Source organism: Oncorhynchus clarkii, chromosome 16 (assembly GCF_045791955.1).
Source record: "Oncorhynchus clarkii lewisi isolate Uvic-CL-2024 chromosome 16, UVic_Ocla_1.0, whole genome shotgun sequence".
Classification (NCBI taxonomy): domain Eukaryota; kingdom Metazoa; phylum Chordata; class Actinopteri; order Salmoniformes; family Salmonidae; genus Oncorhynchus; species Oncorhynchus clarkii.
In genome coordinates, this window is record NC_092162.1 from 15,385,904 (window position 1) to 15,403,448 (window position 17,545).

General features: G+C 41.5%; 2 protein-coding genes across 2 annotated transcripts; one reads left to right on the forward strand and one right to left on the reverse strand.

Annotated features, from left to right (window-relative positions):
- Positions 1-234: 234 nt before the first annotated feature.
- LOC139368028 (COP9 signalosome subunit 3) lies at positions 235-13,450 on the reverse strand. Its single transcript, XM_071106529.1, has 12 exons — positions 11,852-13,450; positions 10,672-10,801; positions 10,099-10,211; positions 8,969-9,018; positions 8,336-8,428; positions 8,034-8,213; positions 7,589-7,729; positions 4,410-4,583; positions 1,651-1,737; positions 1,405-1,518; positions 1,209-1,289; positions 235-987 (listed from the first exon to the last, which is right to left on the reverse strand). Exons 1-12 carry the CDS (start codon positions 11,904-11,906, stop codon positions 934-936), a joined length of 1,272 nt encoding a protein of 423 aa, XP_070962630.1. The 5' UTR covers positions 11,907-13,450; the 3' UTR covers positions 235-933.
- A 429-nt stretch (positions 13,451-13,879) lies between these two features.
- Positions 13,880-16,552, forward strand: LOC139368029 (5'(3')-deoxyribonucleotidase, mitochondrial-like). Its single transcript, XM_071106530.1, has 5 exons — positions 13,880-14,182; positions 14,687-14,787; positions 15,546-15,606; positions 15,718-15,832; positions 16,016-16,552. The coding sequence occupies exons 1-5, from the start codon at positions 13,913-13,915 to the stop codon at positions 16,153-16,155; spliced, it is 687 nt and encodes a 228-aa protein (XP_070962631.1). The 5' UTR covers positions 13,880-13,912; the 3' UTR covers positions 16,156-16,552.
- Positions 16,553-17,545: the final 993 nt, after the last annotated feature.

Below are 17,545 nucleotides of genomic sequence, written 5' to 3' on the forward strand. Positions count from 1 at the left end.
GATACTTTTTTTCTCTTCTTCAAATGATGCATCAGTAAGCTCAGAGAACAAGTGTACCAAAGGACATTTAAAAATGTCTTATGGACATGAATGGGTTAAGTTGAGGCTTTGCAATACAATAAATCCTACATCTCTCCGTTCACATATGACAAACGAAACACTGCACAAATAGCTGAGGCATAAGTAGCACAGAATGTCAGAAGACTACGGTAAACACTGCTGACAAAACAGGAATGTGATGTGATCCATTTAATCCAAAATTGTGTCAATTTACTGAATCAATGTATTCTTGAGTCCTTCCAGATAACAGATAAGTATGACTCCAGCTCAGAGCTCATCCCACCTGCAGTAAATGCAAACTACAGTACAACACAGTACACGAGAGACCTCTAGGGGATGGAAAAAAACAGTGCACCAATTGTTTTATTTTTTAAAGCTGTACTATCCTCTCTACATTTGTTCATGGGCAGAAGTACAGCCTTGTTTTTGTTGTCAAATCTCCATGTGATATACCAGAAAATGTGTCTTGCAGGTTGAGGGAAATTACTGATCTTCGAAACATGAGACTTAAGATTTCCTCAAATGTTGCATGTTATCCTATAAGGAAATTCCTACAAAAAAAGATATCATGCAACAGAAAAACGGTGCTTTAGCACACATTCCTTTTGAACAAATAAGTCCAGTTTTTATTATTATGGTTGTTAATGCAGCAGTGGCTCTTCCGCCTGAACAATGATAAATAAAACACTGACAAAATTGTTTTTTTGTTTAGGTTTCCTCAAGACACCGTGAAAGAAATAACCAAATTATCATTCCACACATTAAGTTTTTCCTTGACCAATGTCCATACTCAATAGAATGTTTTTCCACTTTTAAAAAAAGTCATCCAATGAGAACCTGAAGGGTGGCAGTGTTCTCCCCTGTCCATGGCCCTCAGGAGTAACTTGACGTTTTGCTGCCTACATCATCCTCCTGCGTTCCCATACTCTGAAACACACAATGTGATGCTAACCATTAGTAATCATTTCTATACTAATAACTGGAAGACCAGACGTTTCATATAGCTACTTCATATGTCTTAGAATGGGATAAAAAAATATATATTCAAAAAAAAAAAAAAATTTTAACCCTCAAACACCTGAATTTCAAATATACTCCTCTTGGAAAACCTCTAGAGGAGCCTAGAAAACGGAACAGTTGCTTTTTACCTTCTGCACAAACTGCGGGTTTACTGTGATTTCTTGATCCATGGACTTTAGTTTCTCATCCAGCTCTATACACTTCAGCATCTGTGAAGGACACAGAACAAGGCATTTACTTCACTAAAACATTACAAAAAGAGACACCATTGTACCTCAGTCATTTTCATACAAGGATAGATAATCAACACTGCTATTCTCTTACCTCTTGGTCAATTTTGTGAAGCATTGCGGGGTTGTTGTATTTCTCTGGGTTGTCATGGAAACAGACCATGCCATCCTTTTGGTTGATACTGGCATAGATCTCGCCATCTTCAATCTGTAAGGAACAGAAAACGTAACCAATGGAAAAATCAGGTAAAGCCTATTTTCTTTCAGATATTCAAAAGTGAGTGTTCTTAGGAGTACTGAGATACAGCATGCCTTTCCTCCTGCGGTCACGTTGGCTTACCATGTGCAAGACATACTTCTCCGCCTCCTGGGGCCCTGACAGCTGCACTCGACTTGCCATGTCTTGCAAGGACAGCGTCAAGAAAGTCTGCAAAAATAGAACGGTGGTCATATACAATCTGACCATTTACTTGAAAAACTTTGTTTACACCCTGGTAACAGGGAGAAGATAGGGATGTGGAAGGTTCATTTGAGGTGAAGGACAGACGGTATATTTTGAATATAGCTGAATGCGGATGGAGGGATATTAGGGATGAGAATGGTATGTTAGGGGTAAAGGTGAAGTATTTAAGGTGAGCGGGACTATTGGTAGACATTAGGAGGGAGGTATATGTGAGGTAAGGGGGGCATTTGAGGTTAAGAAGATACATGAGCTAAAGGGGGTATATTTAAGTAAAGGGAGGTATATTGAGGTAAAAGACTAAGTCCATTTGGAGGTTGTGGGAGGATATATTTGGGCTGAGTTGATAGTCAAATTTGATTGGTCGTGTCTTCAGCTGAAGTCGGAAGATGACATACACCTTAGCAAACTACATTTACACTCAGTTTTTCACAATTTCTGACATTTAATCCTAATAAACATTCCCTGTCTTAGGTCAGTTAGGATCACCACTTTATTTTAAGGATGTGACATGTCAGAATAATAGTAGAGAGAATGATTTATTTAAGCTTTTATTTCTTTCATCACATCCCCAGTGGGTCAGAAATTTACATACACTCAATTAGTATTTGGTAGCAATGCATTTAAATTGTTTAACTTGAATCAAACGTTTTGGGTAGCCTTCCATAAGCTTCCCACAATAAGTTGGGTGAATTTTGGCCCATTCCTCCTGACAGAGCTGGTGTAACTGAGTCAGGTTTGTAGGCCTCCTTGCTCGCACATGCTTTTTCAGTTCTGCCCATATATTTTCTATAGGATTGAGGTCAGGGCTTTGTGATGGCCACTCCAATACCTTGACTTTGTTGTCCTTAAGCCATTTTGCCACAACTTTGGAAGTATGCTTGGGGTCATTGTCCATTTGGAAGACCCATTGCAATCAAGCTTTAACTTCCTGACTGACGTCTTGAGATGTTGCTTCAATATAATCACATAATTGTCCTGCCTCATGATGCCATCTATTTTGTGAAGTGCACCAGTCCCTCCTGCAGCAAAGCACCCCCACAACATGATGCTGCCACCCCGTGCTTCAAGGTTGGGATGGTGTTCTTCGACTTGCAAGCCTCCCCTTTTTCCTCCAAACATAACGATTGTCATTATGGCCAAACGGTTCTATTTTTGTTTCATCAATCTACAATCTTTGTCCCCATGTGCAGTTGCAAACCGTAGTCTGGCTTTATGGCGGTTTTGGGGCAGTGGCTTCTTTTTTGCTGAGCAGCCTTTCAGGTTATGGCGATATAGTTTTACTGTGGATATAGATACTTTTGTACCCGTTTCCTCCAGCATCTTCACACGGTCCTTTGCTGTTGTTCCCGGGATTGATGTGCACTTTTCGCACCAAAGTACGTTCATCTCTAGGAAACAGAACGCGTCTCCTTCCTGAGCGGTATGGCGGCTGCGTGGTTCCATGGAGTGTGGAACCACCAAGACTCTTCCTAGAGCTGGCCGCCCATCCTAACTGAGCAATCGGGGGAGAAGGACCTTGGTCAGGGAGGTGACCAAGAACCCGACAGACAGCCCGCTTGGAAAGGACTCTGACCATGAGAAACAAGATTCTCTGGTCTGATGAAACCAGGAATGAACTCTTTGGCCTGAATGCCAAGCGTCATGTCTGGAGGAAACCTGGCACCATACCTACGGTGAAGAATGGTGGTGGCAGTATCATGCTGTGGAGTTGTCTTTCAGTGGCAGGGACAGGAAAGACTAGTCAGGATCAAGGGAAAGATGAATGGAGCAAAGTACAGAGAGATCCTTGAAGAAAACCTGCTCAAGAGCACTCAGGACCTGAAACTGGGACAACGACCCTACGCACATTCGGGACAAGTCTCTGAATGTCCTTGCGTGGCCCAGCCAGAGCCCGGACGTGAACCCAATCAAACATCTCTGGAGAGACCTGAAAATAGCTGTGCAGCTACACTCCCCATCCAACCTGGCAGAGCTTGAGAAGCTCTGCAGAGAGGAATGGGAGAAACTCCAAATACAGCTGGGCCAAGCTTGTAGCGTCATACCTAAGAGGACTCGAGGCTGTAATCGCTGCCAAAGGTGCTTCAACAAAGTACTGTGTCAAGGGTCTGAATACTTACGTAAATGTGATATTTCCGTTTTTTTGTCATTATGGGTTATTGTGTGTAAAATCCATTTTAGAATAAGGCTGTAACGTAACAAAATGTGAAAGTCAGGGGGTCTGAATACTTTCCGAATGCACTGTATATAGGATGAGCCTCGACTAGAATACAGTATGTATGCATGTATGAAGAGGGTAAAACAATATGTAAACATTATTAAAGTGACTAGTGTTCAATGACTTTGTACATAGGGCAGCAGTGTCTAAGGTGCAAGGTTGAGTGTCGGGTGGTAGCCGGCTAGTAACAGTGACTAAAGTTCAGGGCAGGGTACTGGGCGTAAGCCGGCTAGTTGGGGACTCTAACAGTCTGATGGCCAGGAGATAGAAGCTGTTTTTCCAGGCTCTCGGTCTTAGCTTTGATGCACCTGTACTGTCTCCACCTTCTTGATGGTAGCGGGGTGAACAGGCTGTGGCTCGGGTGGGGTGAGGGAAGGATATCTTGGCTACGGGTGACATGTGGTAAGGGAAGGAAGTATACCTTTGTTAGCCTTTGTATATTCTTCTTGTAGAGGGATGACAGGCACTGCTTGACAAGGCCTGTATTGTTGTCGCGTGTGAAGGTCTCGCTGTGTTTGTTCACCTGTGTGCGCAGTTCTGCTGGGTTGTTGGTGGCGTACACCTGAGCAAGCTCATGGTAGGCGTTGCTGAGAGGCTGCAGAAACAAAGCAGTAGAATATGTAATACTAGGTCATATGTATAGTATATAGTACAAGAAGCACAACACTAGAATCGCTAAAGCAGCTATTTGGACTGTTCATAAAATGTAAATAAATGATTACTCTGCCATTTTTAAAGTCATGCCCCCCTCCGACCTTGACTCTATATTAGAATATTAATATCAGACAGACTGGAGTTACAGCCAGTTTAAGGAGGGCATGTCATTTTTTTAATCGTTTTCCTGTTGCCCCTCCTCCCAACAGTAGGTCCTGCTACGCTCCTTCTCCCAATAGTTGAAGGTGCAGTGCTCAGTTGATAATCACCCCGCAGATTGCCTCAAAACTGAACCTAAACCAAAACTAATTTCACACGTCAACAGATTAAATAAATTAAGTAAAGTGTGATGGGGGCAAATGGGTGAGTTGACGAGCAAGGGGAAGCGAAAGATGCATAACTATGTAGTCACTAATTGTGAATGAAGAACAGACCATTCTATTGAATTCATCTATTCTAACTGTAATCCAAAAAATGCTATGTACCAGGGTTTCAGTTAGCCGGTAACTGCCGGCTTTTGGCCGATATTCTTTGTTGAAAAGCAGGTAAATCAAAATTGGCACTGGCCAATTATCCCAGAGAAGAAGGAAAAATCTCATTGCGAAATAAGGCTTTTTAACCTATTCATTGATGGAAATAACAGTCGATGGGAATACATTTGACTGGTCATGCTTATCGGTCTATAGGTGACACTACATCATTTTGTACAATTAAATTGGTGCGTGTACAGTATATTCGTTATGTATCTTATGGATCACACACCTAGGCCTACAGTATACAGAGCCTTTGAGTGGAAAATCTGTCAGACAGCTTGAGCTGCTGCTTCAGCATCTCAAACAGCATGCATAGGCAACAGAACGGGCTTCATCAGCACGTCACACACCACTTTGCAATGAGCTGGAGGCAGTATGCATTTTGAAAACATATTTAATTGTTTGAAACCTGAACGTTTTACTACATATTATGAGGCATGTCTTACCTTGCTTCAAAGTAGCCAAAATCAGATCATATCCCTGGAGGCAATTATTTGATATCAACTTTCTTTCATTGTCCAGTAGCCAAAGGCACAATCCTAGTCAAATTAGCAACCCATGCTAGTTGTTGCATACTAGATCTCCCCTCTCTAAATAATTTATTTTAAAGATATTTTCATCTCTGTCACATGAAAGCGCTCGCACATGCGGTGCGCTTTGACACCGATGTTTTCCAGTTAATTGCATTATGGAACAAACATTTGCGGTTACCCTACTGCCTTGCGCGCATTGCTGCGCTTATAATGTGAAGAAATAATAGTTTATCAACAGTTTAAGCTAAACATTCTGATCAGACTTAATATAGCCTAGGTCTACTGGTTGTACACATTTTGGATCTCTAGTCCAACAACTGTCCCAGAGTCTGTTTGGAATAGGCCATTTCTTTCTCGAAAAGCTGACCAATAGAAGAGGTCAACTTTTCTAATGGGGGATAGTAGATTGACATAGGCTAGAGATTTTTCTGTTTGTTACTTGTCTTGTTGGCTGAGGAAAAGTCCATGTGGACAGTTATTCTAACATCTTTGTAGTGAGCATCAGAATTCGGTGAGGACACACGCCATTGCATCCTTGACTTGCATGTTCTGTTAACACGAATTACTATATTCTAACTCGGATTTCTGTCATTCTGAGCACCAGTTGCGCACCCAATGCATATGGGTCCAGTAAATTTCTCAAAATGTCCAGTAAATTAAAATGCTGCCAGTTTCCTAACGGAAACCCTGGCATGTACCCTATATCAGTCCACCCAATCCAATTAGTCTACTCTGGTCTACTTGGAGTACACAGTGAGAGTGTGTGTAATTTACAGTGGCAAGAAGACTAATGGATGCACATTTGCTACAAGATCTGAAAGAAAACGACTCAGAAGGCAGGGGAAGAAATGAATCATGACGTCTCTGATGATTATTCTTCTGATTCTGAGCCTCAGCCTGAACCTTCACCTCCGAGGCCTAATCGTTCAAAAAAGCCAGAATAGTGAGCAGGTGGCTGTGCCACCACCAAATGAAAACGGTGAGACAGGATAAAACAAAGCCGGTGACAATGCTGCAGCTGATTATTAGCACAAAAATATCAGAGAGCAGATCCAACATTGCAAGCAAAAAAACACCTGCAACGCACTCACCAGCTTTCGTTTGTGACATGAACACCCTCCAATTGATGCCATTGCATGAAGCAGCACAACATGTAAGCACAAGCTGACAATAACTGACGATTTGTGTTTACTGCTGTCATATCAACACTTATATTCATTATAATGGGGCGGCAGGGTAGCCTAGTGGTTAGAGCGTTGGACTAATAATCGAAAGGTTGCAAGATCGAGTCCCCGAGCTGACAAGGGAAAAATCTGTTGTTCTGACCCTGAGCAAGGCAGTTAACCCACTGTTCCTAGGCCATCATTGAAAATAAGAATTTGTTCTCAACTGACTTGCCTAGCTAAATAAATGTAAATAAATAAATAATGCTATTATTGCTTTTGTGCTGATTTTCATTACTCATCAGGCACACTTATGATGTTTAGGCTACTGATGTTTTTATCATTTGGCCACACGTATTGGTGGTTGGTGTTACCGCGATCCAACACGTATGCTTTCTGTTTCATACTTAAAAAGGTACTCCACACTTGAATGTTGGTGCTTTTTCTTTTTAAAAATATAGTGTACAGTAACAAACTAATGAAAATGCTATTGTGTTATTTGAACATTTTGTTTTCTTATTCTAATGTTCCTAAGACCTTCATAAATACAACCAAATCATATTTTTTTGCGATAGCATATATATGATGTATTAATTACACCGTTAGACTGGTGCAGTCTGAATGACTGGGGGGGGGGGGGGGTCCCTCGAGCCCCAGCGGTTCTAGTGTTCGAGATGTAATGGCACATCTAAGGATGTCAAATATATTCACTCTCACCTTTATGAACCTCCCAACTATCTGTGATGTGTATTTGGGGAGCTGCTGCACTTTGCCGTGTAGAATCAAGGAGACCAGGATGTACTTCTTATAGGCCTCCAACATGATGTGACTGACTGCCATAGCTGGAGTGGTTATTGCCTTGGGGGGTGGGGGGGGGGGTGGGGGGGCATAAGAATATCACACAATGGAATTAGAGACGTAAACCAACTACAGCCAAGTCAATGCCCTAACAGATTCAATGTCAACGCGAGGTGTAGTGTACTTGACTACTGCATGCATACACAGTATCAAAATAGTCACTTAAAAAAGGTCATTTCAAATGGTATTAAGATGAACACATGTGTTACTAGTAGTCTGCTAAATCAATTCACTTTCGATAACAGGAACACACATCCAAAACAGCTTTAGCACACACATTTTAGATTCTCAAATAAGCCAGTACCTGTTCATAAAAATACAGTGCTCTTTCAAAGTTCTTCAGACCTGTGTAGATCATGCCTCCATAATAGTAGTAACATAGAAAGTGCTTTGCGTCGTAGGCGCCATTCTCCTTACAGATGTCCATCATGTCAAGCTCAAGAAATGGGAGGACAGGCTTGAAGCACTTTGCTAACAAGCACAGCTGTGGATGTACACACAAAATAATGGAGAGCTCATTCATGCTTAGTCTCATAGCCAAGCATCAATACATTTCAATAATCATGTAAAATCCAAAGAGCCAGTTGACATGAAGCGGTTACACACCTGACACAGGTCCGCATGAACTGAGGTAAGTTGGTTTGTGTTCATCTGCATTTTGTCTATTGCCTGTTTTAGAATGCCGACGCCTCTCAATGGCTGTGAAGGAAAGAGATGCATTAAACCAAATGTAACAGAGACAACAATGTGCCATGAACTCACTCCACAGCTAGCTTGAAATGTCGCCAATGGTGCCATCGAAGTTGCGTTTTGGTGGCATTACTGGATAGTACGTTGCCAAGCAGGGCGATCACGTGTGCTAGCAAGACAGAGGTCCACAGGTTTGAGCCTTGGTACGATCAGTTTACCCTGAGTTGCCTGGCACACATCTGTTTCACATACCCTCCACTGCTGTGATTACAAATAAAATATCCAAGCATGGAATTAACAGAGCCAATTCTATCCTTCTTTGAAAAAACTGCTGCATTAAACTTATATAAAATAGAATGAACCAATATGCTTTCTCATTGGTTGGCTTTATGTTTTTTTTAAATCATGTAGAGTGGTAATGACATAAGCTGGGTCTTATCTTGTAAAAACACAAGTCCTTTTTTCAAACAGACCAAGTTAATCGACAAGTAAGTTCATGCATTAGCTCTTCTGATTGAAATGTGTTGCTCCCATTTTGGCAAGACTTACCTGTTTCCGTTCTACAAGGGCGTTTGTCAACTGATGGCAGAGGCCGGCAACTGTGGAGAGAAAAATCAAATAGTGGGTTTTGCATTTCCCAAACTAGGGGTCACCGGATATGAAAATGGGATCGCGAGAAACTCTGGGGGAAAAAATACAGAATAATTGTGCTTGGTTCATAGAATCGCGGTTATATCTAATCTCTGGTAGCCGCTAGATGCGGTTGTAATTAACAGAGCCATTTCTGTTTGCTTCCTACAAGATGTGTTTCTATCCTTTTGAACGGTTTATGCTACAAAATATTACAACCACATCACTGAAAGATAACACTCTCAGGAACCCGTACCCATCTTCTGTTTCCCTCTACAATGACCACAAGCCGAGCAGGATTCATTAGAACACTAAATCATTAGGCACGAAATCAGACAGGGAAAAGAACACCAACAATGACATTATTTTCTACACAGATCATCATACAAAACAAGAAAACATGTCACCCCCACGAATGATGCAGCACACCCCCTTGGGCCAATTGGGATATCACACATTTCAGTTCATTACTACAGCTCCCGCCTTGGGCCAATCAGTATCATTTTGTAAATGCCGGATCTCTACAAGACGCATCATTCACCCAAGTTGCATCAAATCGGGCCTGTGCTGTCTGACTCGCGTGTGACTAACGTACACGCGTGTGACTAACGTACCCTGATTCCATTGCAGTTATTGCCTGATGATCTTCTGAACATCACAATACCTTTGATGCATTTCAGTCACTTCAAACTATGCTTCCTCAGATTGAAATACTGTCCAGAAAAATACTGTCGACTGATATGTAATAGACTGTCATAAACCCAATTTAAAAAAGTAAACATTGGCCGTTGATTACCTCTTTTTTTTTCCACATGGTGGGGTCGCAAGAAATGTTGACGTCAAATGGGGTTGCAGGGCAAAAAAAATTGTGAACCCCTGGTTTAACAGGTTCAAGCGAAATAAATGATCAGGGCAAAATGTGACCTTGAAAAACATTATCCACATTGCTTAGAAAACACTTCCTTCACTACAAGACGTTAACACAGTATGGAGTAAACACATCAATACATGGCTTCTAGAAACCAAAAATAAGTTACGTTTAGACTTACAAGTGTCTGTTGCATATCTGATGTGCTCCCCATTGCAGGTACTGATAAAGAGCTGGACTTGGGAAAAGAGCGTCTCAAAGTCAGGGATGTTTGGCATGGAGAACTTCACAAACCTTTATGAAGGGAAAGTGAAAACTGGCCGTGAGTACACAAGAAAAAAATGTTGTCACCGTATTAAAACAAAGAATGTAGACTGTAAAAGACAACCAGTTTCAACAGACACAATTTTATTTTAACACCTTGATCTGTGTGATATTTTTATTATTTCACCAGGTAGGCTAGTTGAGAACAAGTTCTCATTTGCAACTGCAACCTGGCCAAGAAAAAGCATAGCAATTCGACACATACAACAACACAGAAATGGAATAAACAAAACATACAGTCAATAATACAGTAGAACAAAAGAAAACAAAAAGTATTTATATACAGTGAGTGCAAATGAGGTAAGATGAGCCTCAAATGCACACAGGTACAGTAAGCAGAAACTGACTCAGTCATATCCTAGATCAGTGATTGACTTATAAAATCATTGATCAAGGATTAGATAACTGCAGAAGAGAGCAGGCTACTCACAGCACAGCCAGCACGCCCAAGGAGTGCTCCTGGATGTCCAAGGCCCCCAGTACAGTGTCCAGGTGGGACAGGTTCTTGGCCAACAGCTCCCCGCTCTTGTTGATCAGTTCACACAGCTGTGTCATCTGACCTAATATGCAACAGTAAAGACAATAGGTAAACAAACAATGCAGCACTTGATAGTTGAGCCATTAGAGCTGGTTGAAGAGTACAGATCCAAATTAAAACGGGAGTTCATGTGTGAATAAAGGATGAAGAGTCTATATCATAAATAGTTTAATTGACACAAGTGTTTCTCCCATTTTTAGATGGAGCCCTCCCAAACTCTACTGTCCAACAGCAGACCCGCATTACACTCATCTTACCCAGAGATGAAAGCCCATGATAGTCAGAAATAAATATTGAATTATGTTGCTCGCTTATTTCTAACAATATAATACAGACTATAATAGCAAACCTCCATAAACCTCTGTACCAACAAAATAGCCAGAATGTCAACTGAATACACCCGCATATGTAAATGATAACGTTAATAATTTAGTAATATATATTTGTTTTAAAGAATAGAATATTGGGTGCCACTATGAATATTGAGCACGTTTTTAGAATGGAACGCGGTCTAGCTGCATAGCTCACATTCTTTGCGGCTACTGAACTTCCCCCGTGGATGAAATCATCGTGGACTTGAGGTACTTGGCAACTGTAAAATATATCGGCCGGTCAAGTGTCCTGTCAAGGCCTGCACTGGGTACATTACAAATGGAACTATTGCATATTGCGTTACAGATGGGACTGTCGCCCAATAACATTTGACAATGGCGCTCTTCATCCAATCGCGCGTGCTTAGGGCGGAACTACCGGAAGGCATACCCCAGAAATTATTTTCTCTAACAAAAACAAAAAGTAAGATTTTAAAACACGTATTCGTTTGCAGTGTTGTTTGAGGTACACATTAGTGTCCCGGGGTAAAAACGCATCTTTGTGAACTACTTTTTTGAGGCCTCGTTCACCAAAACAATAAATTTAGCGCTGTGTTTACATGATAAAGCAAAACGGATCTATCCAGTTTGGCTACCTAGCCTAGCTAGTTATACATGATAACAGCACAGTAACCCATTGGGTAGCATTAGCTAATAGTTCCAGCTCGCCTGAGAACTAAAACCTGTTTTAGTGTCCATACCTTGAGCAGAGAGCTGCCGCACATTGTTCACGAACTGCTCCAAGGCTGAAGCCATTATTTCATCTGTCCAAAGTGGTAGCAATTCAAACTGTTTTTCATTCAAATGTCAGAAACAACTCCGTCCGTGCTGGCTGAGACAGGGGGCAACACAGCCGCCACTGAGAGAGAGGTGTCGTGAGATCTTCGAAAGAACAGACGGGATCTAACGAGATTTACGGTTGGAACTTTAGGCTCTTAAATTGACAGGCACAGATTTGCTAAACGCAAAATATAAATTTATCCAGAAACCTAGTTATTGCTGTTTGTTACCGTTTATTTCCTCCTTTGCTCGAAACGTACACCCCCTGAAAACATCTGCTGATTGTCTTTATGTTCTATCATTAATTTTATTCATTGGGAATTTGTCTCCCTGTGCTACCACTTTAAGGACCACACACTAGTAAACACAGGAAGTACAGTACAGATGCAACCGGGTTGCAGGCAAAGACATTATATAATTGGAGATTTCCCACTCGAATGCAGCCGTGGAGGCCACAGGGTAGTACTGTTTTTTTGTTGTTTCCCTAATCGGACTGATTCAAATCAGGACTGGGACACTAGTAACACAAGGTTAATTGAATAGCCCTGCACCTGTATTTTTGACTGTATGTGTGTATAGAGTCAAGTTTACTTGTCATATTCACAGGATACACATGGTACAGTACAACAATTAAAATAATACATTAATTATCATGTCTACAACGTTAGCCTTGTTTCAGATGTGATTTGGCAAAACTAGATTGGGGGCCCCTACAAGGGGACACTCAACGTCTCCCTGCAGCTTAGCAACGAGCCAGAGACCTCCCCTGCTCCCTACCACAGACAATTATCAAACCACACAATAGGCCAGCACACTCCACTCTTAACTGTAGCTGCTTCTCAGAATCTCTTCATTGTTCTGGGGCCTCCTCATTGGATATGTCTTTCCATTGACCACACCTGTGTAGTCTTGCTAGCCAGATTCATGGCACTCATGGCTGTGTGGGAACCGGAAAGATTCTAGCACCTGTGTTCTCCAGAGCTGAAATTTGGCCTGTCGCCGAGGGCCCCCACCCCAACGACATTCATCACTGTTGCAGTTGTTAATATGTATATTATTACTCTTATTTCACTTTGTCCCCACACCCACACAATGGTCTTGCTGCTCATTCTCCCACCCCCTCAACAGGCTTTACTCTAATTGACATTTATTTATTAATCACTGCTACAGTTTGTATGGTGTATATAGTGCTATTTCTATTGTTGTTTTTATTACAATTTTCATTATTTTATTCCACTTAGTATTGCATGTTGGAGCTCAGCACCTAAGATTTTCACTGTACCCTGCAATCACACCTGCAAACCCTGTACATGTGACTATTAAACACTCTGAATCTGACTGATTCCTCCCTCCCCTGTTATTTTGCTCCCTCTGCTGCATGCATGCTCAGCTTCTTTTGATGTAAAAATTTTAATGTTGTAGATGTTTTCCAGTTAACACACCATGATACAAGAATGCCTTTTTAAACTCCACTGAGAAACTGAGGACACGTGCGTAATCTTGTTTCACGACATTGTCTTTGACTGCAGGATTTTGTACAGTAGGCGACACATCTAAGAGTATTTGTACCCAATTTCACAGCTGCTGTGCGGCTGACAATGGTTGTGAGATGCGACACTAACTGCTGAAGAACCAGTCCATACTGACAAGAATCGTAAACAAGTCCAAATACATTGCTGAAAGGCATTGGTCAAATTTGACCCTGTGCGCTAATCAATATACCGGTAGTGCTAACGTTAGCTAGCTTGCTGCCAAAGCCTGACCAATTGCAATAAAGGTTGAAACCATAAATAAATAGCTGACCGTGTCAAATAGTTAGTTACATTAACAACGTCCCAAAATATATTTTGTTTAAATGGCACCCTATCAGTATTAGGAAAAACACATTTTTCTCTTCTGGACTTTCGAATACTTATCTCGCGCTTCGTGAGCCTTGAAGCCATCGTTCGATCACCGACAGAAATTAGCGAGGCAAGTAAATCATGTCATTACTGCCCAAGATAGTAACGTTACGCGACAGAGGGAGGATCTTACTCCATGACCAGTTCAAGTATATTTCCGCGAAGATGTCTTCATCCTCTGGTAAGAGACTTCGGGTTCTAGTGGACATGGATGGCGTCATTGCAGACTTCGAAGGGGGTTTCCTGAAGAAATACCGGGCCAGGTACCCCAATGAACCGTACATCACCCTGGAGGACAGACGAGGATTCTGGGTGTCGTCTCAGTATGGGAACTTGAGGAGTGACCTGTGTGTAAGTAGTTCCCGAACTGTGCATTCTGTCTGAAAACGGGAAATATCCATACATTAAATGTCTGTATAGTCTGGCATTATGTCGCTCATTCATTTGCATCAGAAGTCCCCTGCATGTTCAAAAGGTTTCAAGAGCAGCAGCTGTCAATACATTGAATACATTCTGTAAATGCCAGTCACACACAGATCAGATTTATAAGAAAGTCCTTGTGCTGAGTTAACCCCTACTCACATGGTGGCTCGACAAAGTGCTTTAATTTCTGCTTTATAATGCAACCCCAGTTTCTCCAGACAGTGCTCTATTTCCACAGTATAGTCATAGCAAGCATGCACTTGATAAAGATGTCTCCCATATCCCTATTATTGTGTAATTGTATATAATACTCTCATTGTATAATGAGAGTATTAAAGTATGCCATGCGTCTAGGTCCTCAGTGTCTGCCATAAATTAACACACACAATCTGTAAAAGTCTGGATGATAAGCAGAGGCTATATTGACTGTAGGAGAAGGCCATCAGCATTTGGGAGTCAAAGGACTTCTTTATAGAGCTGGAGCCCCTTCCTGGAGGAGTGCAGGCCGTCAAGGAGATGGCTAAGATGGAGAAGTAAGTTTGAACCATATATGGTCATTCAAACCATATCTGAACAATACCATAGCTTACGAAATATTCTTAAAATACTCACATTTATTTCAAAGACACTTGCCCGGTGAGTCAGCTGTATTGAGTCAGCTGTTCAAAGAGAAGGAATTGCTGTTTTGTTTGTGCTCCCAACGTGCTTTACAATGTTTTGACCCTCACCTAGAGACTATTTGCCATTTAGTCATCACCCGTTAGGCTATAAACAAATAGGGTGGAGAAGGCGGGCAGGTGGTCCTGGAGTAGCATGGTAACCCTCTCAGGAAGGGAACTGCTATGTCATGGTGTGCTCTGCTGTATGCATTTGCCGTGTTAAAATGTCATCATGCTAATAGCACATTAACAGACAGATGCTTTTCTCCAAAGCGACTTAGTCATCCACGCATGCATTTTATGTATGAGTGATCCCAGGAATCGTACCCACTATCTTGGTTGTTGCAAGTGCCATGCTCTACCAACAGCTACAGAGGACCACGCCGTCTTTATAGAGGGAACCTTTGCTTTAGTGTTTCATTTTGGCCAACCTTATGTCAACAACCAAATAGTAGTTAACCTCAAGCAAATGCCCTCACCATGAAACAGTACATTCACAGTAACTCTGTTCCAATACTAGCCTGTATCCTCATGTTAGGACATCCCCTTTGCTCACCTTTCAAAAACGCCATGTTGTAGAAGATTTACCTTGAAAACAAATGAACCCTGTTGTGTTCTTCTCCGTTTTCCAGCACAGATGTCTTTATTTGCACCAGCCCTATAAAACATTATATACACTGCCCTGGTGAGAAGGTAAGCTCGGAGTCAAGACAGTAATCCTTTAGGCTGGAGGCCGAGTGGTGGTTGTGGTACCTCTTCCTAACAATAGTTCGGGTCTTTGCGCTCTCCCTGTTGTGTGTTCAGTATGCCTGGATAGAGAAGCACCTGGGCTATGATTTCTTGGACCAGATCATCCTAACCAGAGACAAGACTGTGGTGACTGGGGACGTCCTCATAGATGACAAGCCAGACATCCTCGGTGAGTCAAGTGTTTGTAGCAAAGCTGGAAAACTGTGCGCGTGTAAATATATGTGCATGTATTTATATGATGGCGCCATATGCATGCTAGTGTCATACATATAGGTGTTTTCGGTAGTTAGTATTTGACTGTTCGATTAATCTACAAGCTTCACATGACCTTTGTGATGTGCCTCTGTTGCAGGTGTAGAGCCTAACCCAAGCTGGGAGCACATCCTATTTACAGCCTGCCACAACAAGCACATACTTCCCAGCTCCAGCCACCGGCGCCTGCTCTCTTGGGCAGATGACTGGAGGGGCATCCTGGAGAACAAGAGGCTCTGATGAGCCCCCCTCATACACACATCAACCTCCCCTTCTCCACCCTGATTACCTACACTGTATTGGGGTACAAAGGGTGAATACCTCCACTAATACACCACAGTCAGTCTCGAACTTGAAGTTTAGGGTTCTACTGTACCTTATTTAGCCAATGTCAGAGAATATGAATCTGTTTTACCACTAGGGGGCACACATCGACTGAAGCATGAGGTAGAAATACTGAAAATGATTGCAGTGAAAGACCAGCAACAATATTGAGTAGAGAGTAAATGCAGAGTTTACTATTTTGACTCACTCTTTATAGTTGTATAAGACTATTATTAGTTGTTCCTTCTACATATTTTTGTTTGTATGTTGACCAGGACATTGGCCAGAGGGCAATACAGTTTTGTTTCACATATACTGTATAGGAGTGACTCCATTTTGTAAATGTTGTGTTCCAACATTGTGCCAACATGGATCAAATTGTAGCCTATATATTATTTTCTCAACTTAGTTTAGGTAGATTTTTAAAAGTGTTTTAAAGCATCCACCAATCCACAGGCAAGTATTGAGAATGACAGATATGACTAGGTTGCATGATATTAACTTAATGTCTATGGATTTAAAACACAGATTTAGAAAAAGTGAATATACTTTATTTAAAAATATATATAAATTATATATCAAATGTATTATAAAGACATGCTAAACCTTCCTATTTTATTTCAAATATTAACATTACGTAATCGATTTGCATTAGTCTTATGTGTCTTATTTGTTTGAGACAAGAAAATGGTTGACTGAAAAAAATATCATTACTTATTACACCTCAAAATATCCAATACGCTCTGCTGTGAATATGGTCAAGTTCTTCCATCAAAACAAATGCATTTCTTTTCATAAGTGTCTTTACAGGCCTTAAAGTATATTCACAAAGCAACCTAAACGTAGCAGGCGTAGCACGACACCTGAGCGGACTCCCCGCGTTTTTCAGGGGAAATGGAAGTTTGGTTGAAAATACTGTATCCCTGAAAACCAGAAACATCCACATTCTGCTGACTCCGCGGAGAGTGGTCACAAAGTGGTCCAGTGAAGAAGTTATACTTACACCTAGCTGAATGTCTCTAGCCTTTTGTAAACATTTTCAAAACAGTTGAAATTGGTGCTAATGTTGTTCATTGCTAGTTCACCTATTGTGAGTATCCCTTACCCCAGTGATTCACATAGAGGGCATAGCTAGCTCTGGCCTGACCTCTATACAGGCCCACAATGGAGGTGTCATAATACCCATAAAACCTAGCGGTCAAACAGGGAAATGGTTCCAATTGTTTTTCGACCATACATTTTTCCCATAGTGGATTTTAGAAACGCTTAAAATAAGGGTTGTTTCGTGTAGGCTTACCAAGGTGTG